The sequence below is a fragment of the Manis pentadactyla genome, chromosome 11, assembly GCF_030020395.1.
Source record: "Manis pentadactyla isolate mManPen7 chromosome 11, mManPen7.hap1, whole genome shotgun sequence".
NCBI lineage: Eukaryota > Metazoa > Chordata > Mammalia > Pholidota > Manidae > Manis > Manis pentadactyla.
Window position 1 is genome coordinate 103,269,003 of NC_080029.1, and position 20,361 is coordinate 103,289,363.

General features: G+C 36.7%; 1 protein-coding gene across 1 annotated transcript in view; it reads left to right on the forward strand.

Annotated features, from left to right (window-relative positions):
- UNC13C (unc-13 homolog C) overlaps positions 1 to 20,361 on the forward strand; it is a 591,739-nt gene that overhangs the window by 525,622 nt on the left and 45,756 nt on the right. The window contains exons 28-29 of the mRNA XM_057488818.1: positions 1,595 to 1,675; positions 18,173 to 18,320. Coding sequence (XP_057344801.1) covers positions 1,595 to 1,675; positions 18,173 to 18,320 — 229 coding nt within the window. The remainder of the gene's footprint in view (positions 1 to 1,594; positions 1,676 to 18,172; positions 18,321 to 20,361) is intronic.

Here is a 20,361-nt window from a genome sequence, read left to right on the forward strand (position 1 = left end):
TTGAATGAACTATTGTCAAATCCCAGATTCTTTCTTGCAATAACTATATTTTTCTGTAACACATATATTATTAATTAGCTTCTATTAAAAAATAATTGTTAAGCCAGTCAAGATTGAAGAAACCAGAGGGAATTATTTGTATTTACTTGCCCTAAAGCATTTCCCATTACTCATTGAGTCTCAATGTGTATTTAATGTTTCTATTTTTAAAATGTTGAATGGAGGCATGTTTTGAGTTGAAATCCCTGTATCAAAAATGTAGTGAGATGCAGAAGTATGTATCATGGATCCATAAGCATTCTATATGTCATCAATAGTATTCAAAGTAGCATAAGTCCATTCAAGAATTTGAACCCTAGAAGATATGCCGAAGGAACTACAATTCAACTACCAAAAATATGTTGAATGCCTAGGAAGTGATAATTGCCAAGATACACACTGAAGGCTGCAGAAGTCAATGAGGCATAGATAAAGACTATCTTCGGGAAGCCATGTCATCTACTGAATAACAGAATAAGGGCTAGAAGGATGAGCACACAAGTGCTCAACGGAGGGAACAAATGGTGTAGAAATAGAGCCCATGCTCCACTTGCCAAGCTGTATCTGCTGATGCGGAGCTGTGCCCTGTAGAAAGAGGAGCACTTTTTATTACTGGCCAAAATCACTGATTCACTGAACAAACCATATTGTCTCAGAGCTATGCCCACCCTTTTTCTCTAGTTCATACAAAGGCACCTCTATAAGTTATAATTTAAGCTCCAGGAGGACTAAAGTCTTTCTTTTATTGAATAATGTATCTCAATCACCTAGAACAGTACTGGACATGATAAGCACTCAATAAATATTTGTTGAATGTTTTTGACTGAAATAGTGGCAGCCCTGAGGACAGTGTGTTCATCTGGGCTGGAGTCAGGAATTTAACATTTTTTTCTGTGACACAAATTTCTCTTTCCTTTATTATTGACTTCAACTTTTTACCATCATTTCCCTAAAAAAAGAAAAGATGTGAAAGATGGGTCAGGACAATCTGTAGTGAACAATAAGGAAAACCCTTTGTAGATATGGAAATCAGTTCTAAAATATTGAAAAAAAGATTTTAAATCATTGAAAATCTCCAAAGTCAAATTCAGCCAACTCTTTGGGGTTTCCCCTAGTAATGATGAAGCACTAAAGTGATCCAAGAAAAGAATAAATTGGGCACATTATACTAAAGTAGATTTTATCAGTAGTAATTGAAAGAAGCTAAAATTCACCTCCTTAATCCCTTTCATGATTGACCTTCCTCGGAATAACAGAACACAATGCAAGGAATAAAGGTGAAAAGGCTTTGACATACGTTTTCCAGCTTTCTCTCTTTTTTTCCTAACATTAACTTTCAAGTGAAAAAGCCACATATGAATAAAAGTACTGCTCTTCTTTTAGCAAAATGAATATTTTATTAAATATGTAAAAGAAATCATCTAAAATGCTTCCATATGAAGAAGACATTTCATCTAAGTAATGTTTATATGGCGATTATAGAGATTTCTTTTTTGAAAATAGTCATTAAATAAATGAACTGGTAGTCATAAGCAATTCTTAACCTGTTTTCCAGGAGCACATGATTCGAGAAGATGCCAAGGGTCTGACGCCAAGACAATGTACTGTAATGGAGGTGGTCCTGGCTACCATCAAGGTAAAGTGATAGTGACCTTTGATATGCATCCAGAGACCTCTGTGAACCCTCAGAGGCACCCCAGCTGCTTTCCCATCCATAGATACAGTGGGCAGTTACATAGATAATATTCCCAGAGTGTGACAGACCTAGCCCGTACTATCTCCTTATTATACCATATTACTCTGCCCTTATATTGCTTCCTTTGTCTTTATCTAGAAAATGTGTGTGAAACCTATACTGTAACATGTGTTCTCAAAGAAAGGTAACCCCAAAGCAGAGTTAAACAGATGCTTCAGGGGATTGGGGGTTAACAGTTTATTTTTATGTTTTCCATGCTTGTTGAAATGGTTTTGAAAAGATCAATCTTCTTTCTTCTCTCTCTTAGTAAGTGCAGTAATTTAATTTCCTGGTGAAAACCCAAAGGCGTTGTGTTGTGCGCATCATTTTTTCATAAGCAAGATTGACCAAAGTATATGTATTCTGGGCTAAATATGGGCAGATCTAATTCTTTGTATATTTATACATATAGATTCATATGTAAAAGTTTATTCAAGAGTGAAAAATTAATTTATCTCCTAAATCTAAGCCATGTCTAATGTCTCCATGCTTCACTGGGGGAAACATCTATTATCCAGGGTGTGCGGACAGTGTGGCAAAGAACCATTGGCACCAGCCATTTTCAGAGTGCAGAGCTGGGTCTCTGGATAGAAATAGACATTACAATGGTATTCATTAAAACAGAGGGCAATTTGTACAGCAGTCAAACACCTTCACAAAACTATTACCTCATGGCTTTTGTTTTGCAGTTCAGCATTTAGTGAAAGGCCAACTTGCTGCTTTGGTGTCAAAAACTGTAAAATGATAGCTGTGAGGTAAGAATTTTGTGACCTGGCAGAAACAGAGTGAATTTAGGCAGTGAAATTACTAAATTACAATGAATTTAGCAATGAAATTTCTAAAGATGGAATAATAGTGTTGTCTGGAAGTATGGAAATTTTGTAAAATCATTCTGAGGAAAAAATTAAAACAAAAAGAAATACAGGAAAAATACAAAACCCATTCTTTTTAAAAATTATTTTCAAACATCTGAATAAAAAATTATTGATTGACCTTTAGAGTTATAGCAGCTCTATTAGCTACAAACAGGGAAATGCCACTAGAAAAAAAAAAAGAAAAAAATCTTTGCAGTATACCATGAAAGGGAAAAGAGCAGGTGTTTAGAATCTGAATTCAGCCTTTCATGGATTTTATTAGGTCAATGCATGACTTTGAGAGGAAGGAAAATGTGCTCTGTGAAAATAGAGAATGGCATTGAGTATGCTGACAGATGTGGCTTCTGTCCCTGGCCCCAACATTTCTCTAAGTCTTGGTTGGAACCCATGACCACCACCTGCAGGCCTGGTTCTGCCCAAACTCTGGGACAACCCTAGTCCTCAAGCAAATCCCCAGGATTTACATCATGACAATGCAGTTATCTCATTCTCCTGTCCAGGTTATCAGTGATGATCTTTTAATTCAGCCTCCAGTTCCGCTTCCCATTCTCTCAGATAAAACCAGTGCCTGGTGTCCAAGATCCAGGAAATGGATCTATGTATTCTCTTGCTACTCCAGGACTGGAGTCTGACCCTGGTCCTCCTGAGCCTCAGAGCCTGAGGTTGGGTCTCTAGTCCCCCTCATTCCCCAGCTTCTGGGTTCCAACTCTTTCTCTGGGTTCTCCATGCTGCCCGCTATGAGCAATCTTGTCTCTCGTTTGTTGACCTGCCAACGCATTCACCTGACACCTGCTTTCATGGCCCTGCTCTCAGTTGGCCAAAGCTAGGACTCCCTTTATATTGTCTGATTCTGAGATTTGCCCCAACTGACTTTCCTATCAATCAGTAATTCTAATGTTGATTACAAAGGAGCTTAGAAGCAAGAGGAGTACTACCTAAAAGAATTGCAGCCCAAGACTGAGTATTTCAGTGTTTGCTTGGAGCCCAGCAAAGGGAAATCCTGTAAAGCAAGCAGAGACTTCATGAGAAGCAGCAGATGCTACACAGGCTGCCTCCAAAATGCTGCCAAGATCTTATCCTTAATTCCTTTGTAGCTCAATTTAAGCAAATAAATTGGAAATGATAGCTGAAAAAGGAGCATGCTGTGGACATTGTAGACTACAGACTGCAACATTTCATATTCTTTTTAAATACCTTTCATGTATATATACCACCTTCCCTGTTCCTTATAAACATCCTCAATATTAAGCATATCAAGAGGTCTCGGGGAGCTCTCTCCAGAGGAGAAAGGGCTGGAGGATGCCACTGTTCCAGGCCATCCACAGCCCAACTGACCAGACACTTGCAGGAGCCTGCTCTGAAACTCTCCACCAACCCCCACTTGCTCAGCCCTAGAAATCCGTTGTAGATCTGCCCCTTCACAACACACCCAGCCCAGTAGAAGTTGGACATTGTGGACAGCCAGGCAGCAGGAAGACCTTCCCACAGAACACCAACAGCAGTCATAACTCAGCCACAACAGGGAATACCCCTGGAGCACCTGGCTCCAGTGAGAAAGGGGTTTTGTACTTCTAGGCACCACAGGATGACTACTACACAATGCCACCACTTTCAAGACCAGGAGCCATGTCTAATCTACTTAATACACAAAAACAAATGCAGAGAGCCAGATGATATGAACAGGCAGAGGAGTATGTACCAAACAGAAGAATAAAACACAACACAAGAAAAAGTGCTAAATGAAACAGAGATAATCTATCTACCTGATAAGGAATTCAAAGTAATGGTCATATAGAGACTCAATGAACTGGGAGAAAAAAGATGATCTCAGGGAGAACTTCGATAAAGAGAAAATATAAAGAACCAGTCAAAGCTGAAGAATACAATGACTGAAATGAAAAATATAATGGAAATAATGAAAAATAGACTAGAGGATGAAGAAGAATAGGTCAGTGAGCTGGAAGACAGGGTGAGAAAATAACAAAGCTAGGGAACAGAGCATAAACGCAATCTCTAAAAATTAGAAAATGCTAAGAGAGCTCTGTGACTACACCAAATGAAACAATATTAACATTATAGGGGTCCCAGGAGAAGAGAGTGACAGAGGTGGAAAGTTTGTTAGAAGACCTAATAGCTGAAAACTTCCCAATCCTGGGAAAGGAAATAAACATCCATATCCTAGAAGTACAGAGAACTTCTAACAAGATGAACCCAAGGAGGTCCACATGGAGACACATAGTAACTAAAATGGCAAGGATTAAAGATAGAGAATCTTAAAAGCAGCAGGAGAAAGACTGACAGTTACCTACAAGGGAAGCCCCATAAGACTCTTAGCAGATTTTTCAACAGAACCTTTACAGGCCAGAAGGGAGTGGCATGAAGTTTTTAAAGTGCTGGAAGGGAAAAATTCTACAACCAAGAAGAGTGTATCCAGCAATATTTTCATTCAAAATTAAAGGATAAATTATAAGTCTTCCAGATAAACAAAGGTTAAAAGAATTCATCACCGCTAAACCAACATTATAGGATATATTAAAGGGACTTCTTTAGATGGAAATGTTTATAAATTTAAATATTTTTCATCAATAAAATCAAACCTACAGTAGAAGTAGTAGACAAGTATAAAGTTCAAAAGACAAAAGTAGTAAAGTCAATTATACACAATATTAGTCAAGGGATACACAAAATAAAAACATGTAAAATGTGATATGATATACATAAAATGTGGAGAGGGGAATAATAAAAACGTAGTACTTTTAGAATTTGAAGTTAAGCAACCATCAACCTACAATGGACTGTTTGATGTATACAGGGAGCTATATATGAACCTTAAGATAACCACAAACCAAAAGCCTATAATAGATATACAAGAAATAAAGAGAAAGGAATCCAAGAAAATCATCAAATCATAAGGGAAGACAGCAAGAGAGGAAGAAAAGAACAGAGAACAACAAGAACCAGAAAACAATTAATAAAATGGCAATAAGCACATACCTATCAATAATTTAACTGAAAATGGACTTAATACCCCAATCAAAAGACATAGGCTGGGTGAATGGATAAACAAACAAGACCCATCAATATGCTGCCTACAAGAGACTCATTTAGATCTAAAAGCACACACAGACTGAAAGTGAAGGGTTGGGAAAAGATATTCCATACAAATAGAAGTGAGAAAAAAGCAGGAGTAGCAGTACTTCTATCAGAAAAAATACACTTCAAAACAAAGTAACGAGAGACAAAGGGCATTACATAATGATAAAGAAATCAGTCTAAGAGGAGTATAAAACAATTATAAATATCCATGCACCCAAATAGGGGCACCTAAATATATACAACAAATACTACCAGACCTAAAGGGAGAAATTGACAGTAACACAATAATAGTACTAATGGATATATTATCCAGACAGAAACTCATTAAGGAAACAGAGCATTGAACAATGTTAGACTAGATGAACTTAGATGTACACAGAACATTTCACCCCAAATCAACAGAATATGAATTCTTCCCAAGCATACATGGAATGTTCTCTAGGATAGATAACATATTACAGCACAAAGCAAATCTCCATAAATTTAAGAAGATTGAATTGTATCAAGCATCTTTTCAGACCACAATGGTATGAAACTAGAAGTCAATTACAAAAAAAACTGGAAAAACACAAAGGTGGAGGTGAAACAGCATGCTTCTAAATAATTGCTCAATGAACAGATCAAAGAGGAAATTAAAGAGTACATGGAGACAAATGAAGATAGAAACACAATGGTGTGAAATATGTGGCCTGCAAAAGTGGTTCTAAGTCAGAGGTTCATAACAATTCAGGCCTAACTCAAAAAACAAAAGCAATACCAAATAAACAATCTAATCTTACAACTAAAGGAATTAGAAAAAGAAAACAAAGCCCAAAGTTCATAGAACTTGGGACATAATAAAGATCAGAGCAGAAATAAATGAAACAGAGATTAAGAAAATAAAAAAAAATCAATGAAACCAAGAATTGATTCTTCAAGAAGATAAACAAAATAGACAAACCTTAGAAAAGAAAAAGAAGTTACAATTGACTCCACAGAAATGCAAAGAATTATAAAAGAATTCTACAAAGTATTATATGGCAATAAATTGGACAGCCTAGAAAAGTGGACAAATTTCTAGAAACACAATCTTCCAAGACTGACCCAGGAAAAAATAAAAACTCTGAACAGACCAATTACTAGTAACAGAAAACTTCCAACAAACAGAATTCCAATACCAGATGGCTTCACAGGTGAATTCTACCAAACATTTAAAGACAAACTAATACCTATCCTTCTTAAAGTATTCTAATAAAATAGAAGAGGACAGAATACTTCCAAACTCATTCTACAAGGCCAGCATTACTCTAATACCAAAACCAGACAAAGACCTACAATATATATATATTATAGACCAATATCCCTGATGAACATTCATGCAAAAAATCTCAACAAAATATTAGCAGACCAAATTCAAAAATACATTGAAAGAATTATTCATCATGACCAAGTTTGGGACTTATGCCAGGGATGCAAGAACCACACAATATTTGTAAATCAATCAATAAGCATATTACAAAAGGAAATATGAAAAGCATTTGATCATCTTAATAGATGCTGAAAAGCATTTTACAAAATTCAACATCCATTCATGATAAAAGCTCTCAACAAAGTGGGTATGGAAGGGACATACCTCAGCATAATAAAAGCCGTAGACAAAAAATCCATACCTAATATTATACTCACTGGTGAAAAGATGAAAGCTTTTCCTTTTAGAACAGGAATAAGACAAGGATGCCTATTCTCACCACTTTTACTCAACATAGTACTGGAAGTCCTAGCCACAGCAATCAGAAAAGAAAATAAATAAAGGCATCCAAATTAGTAAGGAAGAAGTAAAACTCTCACTATTTGCACATGATATAATGTTACTTAGAGAAAACGCTAAAGACTCTACCAAAAAACTGTTAGAATTAATGGATTCAATAAAGTCACAGGATACAAAATAAGTAGACAGAAATCTGTTGCATTCCTATATACTAACAACAAACTAACAGAAAGAGAAATCAAGAAAACAATTCCATTTACACTTGCACAAAAAATAATAAAATACCTAGGAATAAATCTAACCAAGGAGGTAAAAGACCTATACTCTGAAAACTATAAGACAATGATGAAAGAAATTGAACATTACACAAATAAATGGAAAGCTAGTCCATGCTCATGTATAAGAATTAATATTGTCAAAATGGCCATACTGCCCAAAGCAATAAACAGATTCAGTGCAAACCTTATCAAAATATCAATGGTATTTTTTACTGAACCAAAGAAAATAATCCTAAAACTGGCATGGAAACTCAAAAGATCCTAATGTGCCAAAGCAATATTGAAAAAAAAAGAATAAAACAGGGGGTATCTTGTTCCATGATTTCAAGCTACACTACAAAGTTACAGTGATTAAAATAGTATGGTTTTGGCACAGAATAGACACATAAATCAGTGGAACAGAATACAGAGCTCAAAAATAAAACCATGCATATGTAGTCAATTAATATATGGCAAAGGAGGCAAGAATATACAATGGGGAAAAGACAGTCTCTTCAATAAATGGTGTTGGAAAAACTGGACAGCTACATTCAAGAGAATGAAACTGGATCACTGTCTACAAAAATAAACTTGAAATGGATTAGAGACCTAACTATAAGATATGAAACCACAAAACTCTTAAGCAGGAATCTCTTGAACATCAGCATGAGCAATTTTTTTTCAGAGGGGGGGATACATCTACCTGGGTAAGGGAAACAAAAGCAAAAATAAGCAAGTGGGACTACATCAAACTAAAAAGCTTCTGCATAGCAAAGGAAACCATCAACACAACTAAAAGGCAACCTACTGTATGGGAGAATATAATTGCAAATTATATATCTAATAAGTGGCTAATATCCAAAATATATAAAGAACTCATACAACTCAACACCAAAAAATAAATAAATAATAACCCAATTAAAAAGTAGGCAGAGGACCTGAATAGACATTTTTCGAAGAAGACATACAGATGGCCAACAGTCACATGAAAAGATGCTTCACATCACTAATCATCAGGGAAATGCTAATCAAACCACAAGGAGATTACCTTAATACCAGTTAGAATGCTGTTATCCAAAAGACAAGAAATAGCAAGCATTGGCAAGGATGTAGAGATGTGAACTCTCCTACACTGTTGGTGGGAATGTAAACTGGTGCTGCCACTATGGAGAGCAGTATGGAGGTTCCTCAAAAAACTATAAATAGAACTACCATATGGCCCAGCAATTCCACTTTTGGGAATTTACCAGAAGAAAACAAAATCACTGATTCAAAAAGATATATGCACCCTATGTTTATTGCTGCATTATTTACAATAGCCAAGATATATATCAACCTAAGTGTCCATCAATAGATGAATGGATAAAGATGTGGTACATATACACAATAGAATATTACTCAGCCTTAACAAAGTGTGAAATCTTGCCATTTGCAACAACATGGATGGGCCCAGAGGATATTATGCTCAGTGAAATAAGCCTGGCGGAGAATGACAAATACCGTATGATTTCACTTTTATGTGGAATCTACAAGAAAAAAAAAAATGAACAAAACAAAAAAGACTCAGAGAAGAGACTGGTGGTTGCTAAGGAGTAGTGCTGGGGGAAATAGGTGAAGGGAATAAAGAGGCACAATATCCCAATTATAATATTAATTAGTCACAAGAATGACAGTATAGCATAGGGAATATGGTCAAAATATTGTAGTGTCTTTGTGTATTAACAGATAGTAACAACACTTATTGATGTGAACATTTAATGAATGTGGATAACTGTGTTGTACAAGCAAAATCAACATTATACTGTATACCAACTATACTTCAATGGAAGAAAAAACACCTAGAAAGGCGACAGCTATGAGGCAGGTAGCCAACAATTTAATCAGTATGCGCAAGCTAATAGACCAAAAGAAAAATTCTCATTTGAAGAGGTCCTCATTGAGCTTTTAAGTCTCAGATGCATATCTCAGGAAGACTCAGGACTGCTATGGGATTTATTTCAAAGAGAAACAGAAGATGTTTTTCTAACAGTAGATACTCTACCTGAGCATGAATTCCAAGACTTACAGAAATTCTTAAATCTTGAACAATCCTCAAGTTATATTCTGATGAAGTTTGAAATACCCAGAAGAAAAGCTAGCTGGCTTTCTATTTCCCAAACCTCCCTAGAACTCATATTATTTGGACTTGAATATGACACTGTAACATATGTTGCAGATGTTTGATATCACGCAGGGGCAATAAAGAGGTTTCTCTAAAAATAATAAACAAGAAATTGCATTTCTTGGTATAAAGGAGAGAATTTGGAATAAATATGAGTGTCTTTTCAAATACAGCTTTAGAATTTCCTTATTAACTTTCTTACTCAATCCAGATAACACCATTTCTGGTACTCAGGATTGCAGAACAATAACAGGATATGTGATGTTATGCCTTTAAGGCTCTCACCCTGAAAGGCTTTACCCCGTCCTGCTGTTTATTATTCATGAGGCAATTTTGGTGGCTGCTTGTCAGCATCCTCTTTTTAATATTATACATGTAGGTTTTGCATTATTTAAAATTCATCCGCTCATGGGAAGGGCAAAATAACCTATCTAGTTTGGAGTTCTGCAATTTGAAAATCATTGAAAGCCTCTAGGTAGAAAATATGGTGAGCAGGGGAAAGCTTTTTGGAGAAGGAAGTTTTGGGGTTTAAAGGCTGAATTGGGGGGGAAGTCATTGCAAGCTTATAGAAAAGCAGGAGTGAAATGAGAGAAGGTATGGTTTAGCCTAAAAACTTCTTGACTGGTTGAGTATTACAGGGAACAAACAAAGAACATTGGATTGGAGCCACAATGCTGAAGCTTAAACACCGAGGTAAAGAGTTTTAACTTCAGTTTGTTGGCGAAAGGAAAGGAGTAACAAATTCTGATTCTGTGCATAAAAGAGGACTCCGGCTGTGGTAGAAAAAATTTCTAAAATATCTATCACATAATTTCTAAAAAAAAGGGAAACCCCAGCTGTGAAAGGCAGGGTATAATTAATTACATCTAAGTTTGCAAAATAAATTATCTGCATGGATTTTTTAAAATATCATACAGATATTGGAAGGAAAAAGTGATGATGGGAAATTGCTACCAAAATAGCATATGTGACCAAAAAGTAACTTCTCTCTGCAAACTTGCAAAGACACATTAGTATGTTCCATCAGTCAGTAAAAATAGATCAAATCTTCTAATATATGACAAATGGGAAGCATTAGAGGAAGTAAGGGAGAGTTTTTATTGGGATTATAAAAGGAATGGGTTGCTAAGCATACAGACAATATTTGTTCTGATTTTTATTTAGAAGTACTATTTTTTCCCTCACAAATCACAATCAGGCCTGTGCTTGTGCTTTATTTTTTGCAGTTTCATGAAGAATACAAGAAACAGACCAAGATAAAGAAAATACTTCATAAATATCTCTTTCCAACCCTCACTCAGCTGTAATAATAGTGCTTCTCATCAACCACCCTTTAATTAGTGAAGCCACTGTATTGCTGTATTAGGTGGAAACCTTTATAAATATCAGAAGATAGATGTAAATACAAATGTGAATGAAATATTTGAAACTGTGTGGGGAATTATACTACTAGCAATTAGAGTATCAGGTAGAGAGTGATTTAGAGACACAGAAACTGGAGTGTTCAAGTTACTGTCCTCTCCTGTGGGAATAATAGGATTTAAGGGATTATCGTGAGAAAACTAAATGCGTTATCACACAAGAAGCAAAACACGTCTGTCATGTACAAAGCTCTTCATAAACGTAACTATCATAGTGCCTGAGGACTGGTTTATTTTGGAGGAGCCTCTTTCTACTGTGAAACCCATGCTATACTGCAACCACTTTTTTTCCTCCTTTGCTAATAAATCCTTCATTCTCTCCCAATGAACCTAACTAATAAATCTGACTCTTTGCCCCAAGCAATGGTCCTTAAGGCTTTGCCCTCTGGCCTTTTGGCTTCCTGCGCACAGCATGTTCCCACTGGAAGGGCACAAGGTCCCTCAGAGTCTTCAGTGCCCCTTGAGACCCTGCTCTGGGAAGCAGCCCTGTTCCTTTTCTCAAGGAATTTCTAGTCTAGATTAAAAGATGGAAAAGGTGCATTGATAATTAGTGATATGTGTTAACTTACAAGAGAACAGTGTAAGATATGGAATAGGAAGATATGGATGCCAGCTGAGGGGCACAGGTGAAAAAATAGGAAGGATTTAGAGAAGTGAGCAGCCACTGTGAGCTGAAGCCATCAGGAGAAGCGGAGGGAGTGGTCTTGAAGGGCAGGTGGGAGATTACAGGCTGGATAGGAAAGACAAGTTTTCCTTGGAGTGTGGCAACCGTGCTCCTGGCTTGAACATCACCAGGGAGAGAGGATTTCTTCATGGAAAGACATGAGGCCAGAGGGCTGGGAGTCAGTGACTAGACCAGTCTGTGGACTGGCATAGACTGCCCTGGAGGTTTGCGTAGTGAAGCAGCAGTGAGGTTACAGGAAATATTTGGGTTGAAAATACAGAAGTCCTTTTCCACCCGGTGTATTCTATAAAAGAGGAGCCATTGATAATTTTGAAAATACATGGCATGCTAAAAGTGCCATTTTAGAAATGGAAATCTTACCAGTAGATACAAAATGGATTGAACGGTTCAAGACTGTAGTCACAGAAATCAGTCATTGTTACTTAATGCATAGGATGATGAGGGCTATCCCCAGGGTGGTGGCCTTAGGAATACCAAATAAAAGGTGGATATACGTGACACAGGGTAGAGTCATTGGCAACTGAAACTGGGCCAAGAGGGAGGGAGGAGCCCAGGGTGACAGCGCTTCCAGCCAAGTGGCTGGGAAAGCATGGTTCCACTGGGAAAAATGGCAAATCAGGCAGGAAAACTTTTCCTTATTGCCACACTGGAATCAGATATGGTGTCAGGAACATGAAATAATACCTGGGTACTAGGGCTGGAACATGAAATAAATACCTGGATACTAGAAGCAATAACCCCCCAAACTGCAGCCCTGCTACCAATGATGTCTTACAAGTAGAAAAACCTCTAAAAGAACTCTACAGTTCACAAAGCTGTTCCTGATGGAGTAATGCATGTCATCTTTATGCCACAGTCAAGGAGGGCGTATATTTCTGCTACCATGAATAAACTGTTACTCTATGAAGTTAAATAATCTATGCAAAAATCACACGACATAGAGTAAAGATGAAGAAATACATTTTCTAGCACATTTTAAAATAAAAAGCAGAGTCAAAAAAATGAAAAGGATTCTAAAATCTCAGAATTGGAAATATAACCCAACCTCTTCCCTTTCCTGATCATATGGAGAGAGTCCATCTAGAGTGTTGCTGGCCCATGGTCAACCGGCCGCCACATAATGGCCAGCAATGGGAAATCACTAACTCGCAAGTAGCATTTTAATTTTAAGATGCACTTATTTTTAGAAAGCGTGTCTTTATATCGAACCAATATCTGCTTCCCTTGTACCTCTAGCCATGCGTTGATCATCCTCCTTTCTTTTGAAACTACTATAATCAAATTTCCTTATCCATGTGATAGCCTTTAAGATATCAAAGAAACTAAAATGCTGCCCCACGTCGTCTGCAGCAATTTACTGAATAGCATGCCTGCTAGACTTTATAAAATTCTGGTCCTTTACCTCTGGATGCCCCCTACTTCTTCATATTTCTTATAATGATGAAGCCTAAGAATGAATTAGGAATGACCCTAACATTCCAGATACGTTCTAACCAGCACAGGATGTTGTTCTATCACACCCTTTGATTGACCTGTGTACCTCCACTAATGCATGATCAGATTTCATTAGCTTTGATTGCTGCCCCATCACTGATTAAATAATGTTAAAATTGAGAGCAAAGAAAGCTTTATAGCTTTTAAAATTTTACTGATGTTAAGCCAAGTCACCCTCCTTCTGTACTTTACAGTAAACATTTTAGCATGAATAAAAGTATTTTCCTTTTCTCTGTCTTCCCAACTTGTAGATGTTGACCCACCATCCTAGACTGCCACAACCTTTCTGAATCCAGATTCTGTCATCCAGTGTCAAAAACATGCTTTCTTTGGTGAAAGTATCAGCCAGGACAGGGCCGAGGGTAGAGAGAATGTCATCCAGCTGAAATCCTCATCCTTCAAAGCACTATGCCAACTTCTCCCACAGTTTTCTGATTGAAAATTCCTTTCTTGAAGGAGATGGAAATGGCGTGTTCCAACTTATTTTGCCAACTATTTTCCACTAATTTGCACTAGTCTAAGTAAAACATCTGAAGAGATCAAACTGGAGGTTCTTGGCTTATGCTACAGGTTGCCAAAAAACAATAAAACAGTCCCAGTTTTTGTTTGTTTAAAACCAATGGAGATAAATTTACTTTTTATATTCATGACAGCAACATCCAGAAAACTTTAAAAGCCACATTCACAAATTCCCCTCTAGCATATAATTCCTCCACAAAATATTTTCCTTTTCTCTGTCATCCTTACTATAATGAATGAAGATCAACTAAGCTGCAGCTGTGGGTAGTGGGTTTTGTTAAACAGTGAAGACATGCCCTCCCACGCATCAGCCCCACATTCATATCCTTCAAACCCAAGCCTCAGCAAAATTCAAATTCTACTCTGCTGTTCCTTCAGGGGCACTTGCAAAGAGACAAAACCAAATCCTTGAATGCGAAGCTGCCTGTGCCCCTTTCTCCTGATTATCTGCTGGTGAGATAAACAGATCCACGTTCTCCGGAGCAGTCGCGCTGGTTCTGAACACTATGTGAAAAGCTTCCTCAAAGTAGTGTTTTCATCAAGTTTGTATTCACATAACCATAGAAATCATCTCCTTTATTCTTTCAAGTGAGGAGCCTGTTGCATGTGCTATTTATCTGTCTTCACTGAACTGGAGGCTTTCATTCTCAGCATCTTGCAACTTGCTTTCTCTTCTAACATTGCTACCTTCTGTCCTGGGTTTGTCTTGAAACATCTCCAGTCAAAAGATAAAGGCATAATTTTTGCCCTTACAGTTCTTCTACTAATCACTTGCTATTTTCTATTAGAGGCTTTAGTAGAATGACTCAGAATACTCTATGGCTAAAAAGGAAGAAGTTCAGTGCCCTAACCTAAATTCTAGGGATACCCTTTAAGCTTTCCTCCAGAGCAAATTCATACCTTATTTGATTCCTCCCCCATGTCCCAGAAGCCTACAAATCCTACCTATTAAAATCATATCTTCCTATAAAATTTTTAGAAGGTTTCCAGAACAAATACATAGTTAATGCCTTCATAGCCTAACTCTAATTCTCTTCCATGAAGCCTTTGAGAACCTCAGAAAGATCTCAGTTAAAGACCAGTCACATTCTTCTATCCTAGGATTTCCTAAATCATATCTCATGGAACACTTGTGCCCCAATAGTATAAACAGATGTCCTGTATAGTGATTGTCCTATAGATAAATAATTTTAAGAACCAGGTATGTTAATTAGAGGTTAAACAGATGTCGTTACTACAGTGGGTCTCAGAGCCTTTAATATGTTAACAAGCATTGTGAATCTCAAAGAATACAATGTCACCTCTTAACTCTTAATTTCTCTAGGCCTCTACTGCCTAGAGGCACTTTATGCTGTCCAGGCAGCATAAATTTAGAGATGAGGATAGAGTAACAGTAGTAAAATAGTGTATTTTTTAAATCTATACCAAAGAAATACATTATGAGAACTACAACTACCTCAATTTTTCTGAAGTAGTGCTGGGACTCCCTAGAGTTTCTCATTGGTTACCTAGTAGAATTCTCTTCTCCACAGTAGTGAATTATCTTGTAGCTGCTAAAGTTAAAAATACAAGTGTTAATAAACTGATGAATACAAATAAAGTCACCTCTTTAGATGCCTTTACTGACTCCTTCCCCAGTAGGATTGTTTGCCACCTCCAGTCATTCATTGACATTTTGGTTACATTTCCTACCAGATTATAATCCCTTTGAGAACAACTTCTGGGCCAATTTTGCTTCATATCCTTGGCATGCAGTATGATGTCTGGCTCATGATAAAGGTTTAATGAGTATTTGTTTAGGGACAGAGGGAAAGATAACAGGAAGGAAGACAGACCTCACCACTGTTGCTGCAAGGTGAGCCGAAAGCCCATGGTCCTATCCTCACAAATTAAGACAGTAAAAACTATGGTCATCCTTATGAATGCTGTCACCACGCTACTTTATATAACCCTGTTAAAGAAGAACAGTTTTTAAAAGAGTATAATCGTGACCGTCATACAGTTATAAGACTTGTCAACATGTTATTTACCTCATCAATTAGTGAGGGAACCAGTAAGATTTACAACTAACTCAGTGGAGAACTCCAAGAACCACACATTCAGGAGAAGCAATAAGGAAAGCATAAGTAAATTTACAAATAGAGGCAAAACAGATTTATCCACAGAACAGTTGCATGCCACCGTAAGTGATTAATTTGCATTTGTATGGATGAGAGTAATTTACATTATTATTCACTTTCTACCATTTACAGAGTTTTAAATATAGCTTCAGGACAATGAAAAGCCAAAATAACCCAGATGGGTACACTAGACAGAACACCCACTGATCTTTTTTGTCCATTTCAAAGTCTTTCACAATTTCTTCTGACAACTCTCTACAGTCCCATGAAACAGCACATCTTCACTAGAAAATTGTGATTTTCTAGTTCTTATGCTCAGGTTTGCTAAGACTGGGCTTGTTTGAGAAGCACCAAGAGGGAAAATGTGTTCCTGCCAGAGACTCACCCTATTCCTGGTCCATTTTATCCCTCTGCTCTTACAGTCAGGGTGAGTTATTTCATTTGATGGCTTTTGGTTCATTATGTGAACAGACCTCCAGAGAGCACCCCGCACTCCTCTAGAAGAAAGTACTCCTCTCAGTACATCCATTTAATATTTTGCCACTGTAAATATCATGCTTCCTGATGACAGGAACTATCTTTTCTTTTTCATCTACTAAGGCCCCCAAAACAATTCTGGACTCACAGTCCTCAATAAATACTTTCTATGTTTGAAAATATTTTAACATCTTTATAAGAAGACCAAGGCATAGAAGAATTTTAAGTATTACATCTTTGTCATCTCTTAAAAAGTAAGAGAAGGTGTTTCCCATTTTTCTATGCCTCCCCTTCATAGTCATAGACAGCTTTCGGCATAACTTGTGTTTTCACAGTGCACCCAGCTAGAATCAATCAATCAATGAACTTTAAGTGGCTGTGGGTCTTTTTTTCCTTGGGGAGGGTGTCTGCAATTGTAGCAATCTTTTTTCAGGCTTATATTTCCATTACCTACTATTCTGAATCTTCTCTATATTATACTCCTTGGGAGTATATTCAGATGCCTACAAATAACCAGAATACTTTTCTGCATCTTGAATAAGGAAGAAAATTAGGATAATTAAGGTTTTTCAGTTCATTGAATTGTATTACCTCAGAAATATTCAGAGTGGGATAAAGGGATGACACATATCCATTTAGAAGAGTGTATCAGAATAATTTATTGAGCTTTTTCAAAATACGTCATTCTGTGAGAATCGTAGATCATAGTGAGCCAGGTTGCAATAAGTGTGTAATTTAGCACTGTTAGTACAGAGACAGAGAATAATTTATCTGACTTTAATACTATAAATACATTACCATCTATAAATGGTTAGGAGAAAACATCCTTAGTATATGACATATTTCTAGATATTCTGCCTTCCAAAGTGGAGTCTGCACATAATACTTGCAGTATGAAAAATGCTAACATCCCTTAATGTCCATATTTATTGTCAACAGACCTATGTCTTCTCTATTGTCTTACCTATAAATATTGTAATGTTCTGAGTTTATTGGATACCAACAGCCAAAAAAATACCTTCTGTATTTTATTACATTCATCATACACAAGGTTCAGGGGATGTTGGATTTCTAAGGATGCCTCTGCATCTTCATGATAGTCTATATCTGCACCGTTTTGTAATTAGAACATGGGGAAGGTGGAGCACCAGACATCTGGCCTAGAATCCCAAATTAGTGCCTAGAAAGTATGTGACCAGGAGTTACCTTCTTTGTGAAATTTTGACAACTCCAGATATTTCTCACATGTTCTAGAAACAAAGTCAATAACCAACTTGGTTGTTATCCAAACCTGTCGTTCTATAAGCAATCTGACCACAGCATATTCATGATCCCATTTGCTTAACTAAAGTTTTAAATGAGAAGAAAAGTCTTAAACTTCAAGGATCTGGGGCCTGGGATGTGCTAGGGCTATTTCTTTGTACCTACCTTATAATGATCATTTCGTAATCATTCCATTTGAGCTTCACTATTACAGCAATAAAATCCCTCCTCCAATACTTCATCCTAAATGCCTCTGCTTACATTACTTTTTTTTTTTTTTTAGCAATACTTTCATGCGGGAGGAAATGGTCTGAAAAAGAATTTCTTGGAGAAAAGCCCAGATCTTCAGTCTCTGAGATATGCTCTCAGTCTTTATACCCAAACTACTGATGCCTTGATAAGGAAATTCATAGACACTCAAATCTCACAGAGTAAGTAACACTGTATGTGGGAATAAAGTAAACTGAACACAACTAAATTCAACATAAGAATATTATAAATAGTAGTAGTTTTTACTACAATAAATTAAAGCATCAGTGGGAGAATGGAGGTTTATGGTTAACAGAAAACCAGCAATTTTTTCAGCACTTACAAATTATACTATTATAATTTCAATAATGCTAGGGTATGCTTAATACTAAAACTGTGTGGGATGGCTTTCTCTTGGTGAATCTAACTTCATAAAATTTAGTAAAATGTAGTTTTGAATATCCATGGCTGTGATAATCTCTATAATTCAGTACAAAAGTGTATGCTAGTCTTGGTAACTTCTAAAATATGATAATAATTCCCCAAATCCTGACTTCCAATGTAATATCTGCTCTGGGGTTTCCAGAAGGGAAATTTCATTGTGTCCTAATTTTACATAAGAGAAATGCTAACTTTTAGTTTGAAATGGGCCAAGAGGAAAGTATTTTATTGGAAACTCAGATCTGTTACATGTGGCAAGTTTCCTAGTTCATAAGCTTCTAGGATATTGCTGTTAATCAAACTTTCTTTCAAGTTGACTTGTGATTTCTTCCATTTTAGTAACTGTATGCATTTAAGATCTGGCATTTCTGAGAGATCATTAAAAATGTCGTATGAGTCAGAGAGAGCCAAACGCAAGCTCAAACCCTAAAACATAATAAATTGCCCCACAGAAATTATATAAATAATCAAGAAGACACTTTCTTCATTTATGATGGAATCTCAGAAAAGAAAGCATACACATGTGTTTTCCTGTGCTGAAAATGCTCCAGACTTGTCTTTTTCTCCATGGATATTTTAATTTTTTCTAACCACATCAAAGATAGTGCCAAGTAGGTGCTTGGCGTATCTTTTAACAGTTTGTGCTTTCTGATAGTCTCCAATTAAAGGCACACATACTCCTTTTAATGTGATATGCAAACAAAGGGTACACCTTAGGATGGTTTCATAAAGGAGAAGAGTTGAGCTCATAAGGGGTTGTCAAGACACAGAAATATTCAAGATATTGCTCCCTGAATCCTGAATCCATAAGCCTTCAAGATTTTTCTGAACTTTATAAATATAAATGCAATTCTAATACATCATATAGACTTGTGGCTTTATTTTTAGAGAATATGAGTATATAAAACATTCGTTAGGCTTTTATAGGTATACATTTCTGTGTATACACACACACACACACACACACACACACACACACACACAGCCCACGTTTTAGCATAGATGTCACACCAGAAAAGTTCATATGTATGTTAATTTTGGTACGTGGAACTTGGCACGTGTATGTATTATATGGCAATGTTAAAAAGCTTAAGGAAGGTGGTGAATAAGAGGATACATAATCCCAATAATCCCTTAATTTAACAATTCTTATTTTAGTCTTGGACTTTTTTTCCTTTTATACTAGCTTTGACTGGCTTTCTCTGAATGCCATTTTTTTGTGTGTGCTTTTCATAACTGAAATTAGCAGGATATAGATAGGAAACAATTTTGCATTTTCTACCTTCAAGTTCTGTGGCAACTACCTCTGCCTCCTCCCTACCCACCCCATCATCCACCTTATTGCCCCTCACCAGGCATGACCGGGTCTGAAGGAGGGGGTCCACTTGAGCTCATACATTCTTTCCATACCTTCAGTTATAATGGGGGCTTTTCCACTGTCACCTGCTCTCTCTCTATAATTCTTTCCAACTGCTCAAATAGGTATTTGTACTTCCAAACTGGGGCAGGTGGGTGGGGAAGAATGTTACCACCTAATATGAAAACATTGCTCAAGCCAACAGCTCATCAATTAATGGGTTCAGGATTTCTGAGTTTACATTCATCCCCTCTCCTAATTCTATCACAGTCCCATCTCAATATTTATTACCGTAGACTAAATAATTAAGTTAGTCAGTAACACTACATGCTTTATAAAGTAGTAAAGGAAAGGAGAGAAAAGATGAATATTAGCTGAATATTAGAATTATTTATAATAAAATCAAAAATAAAATATAGTAGAGG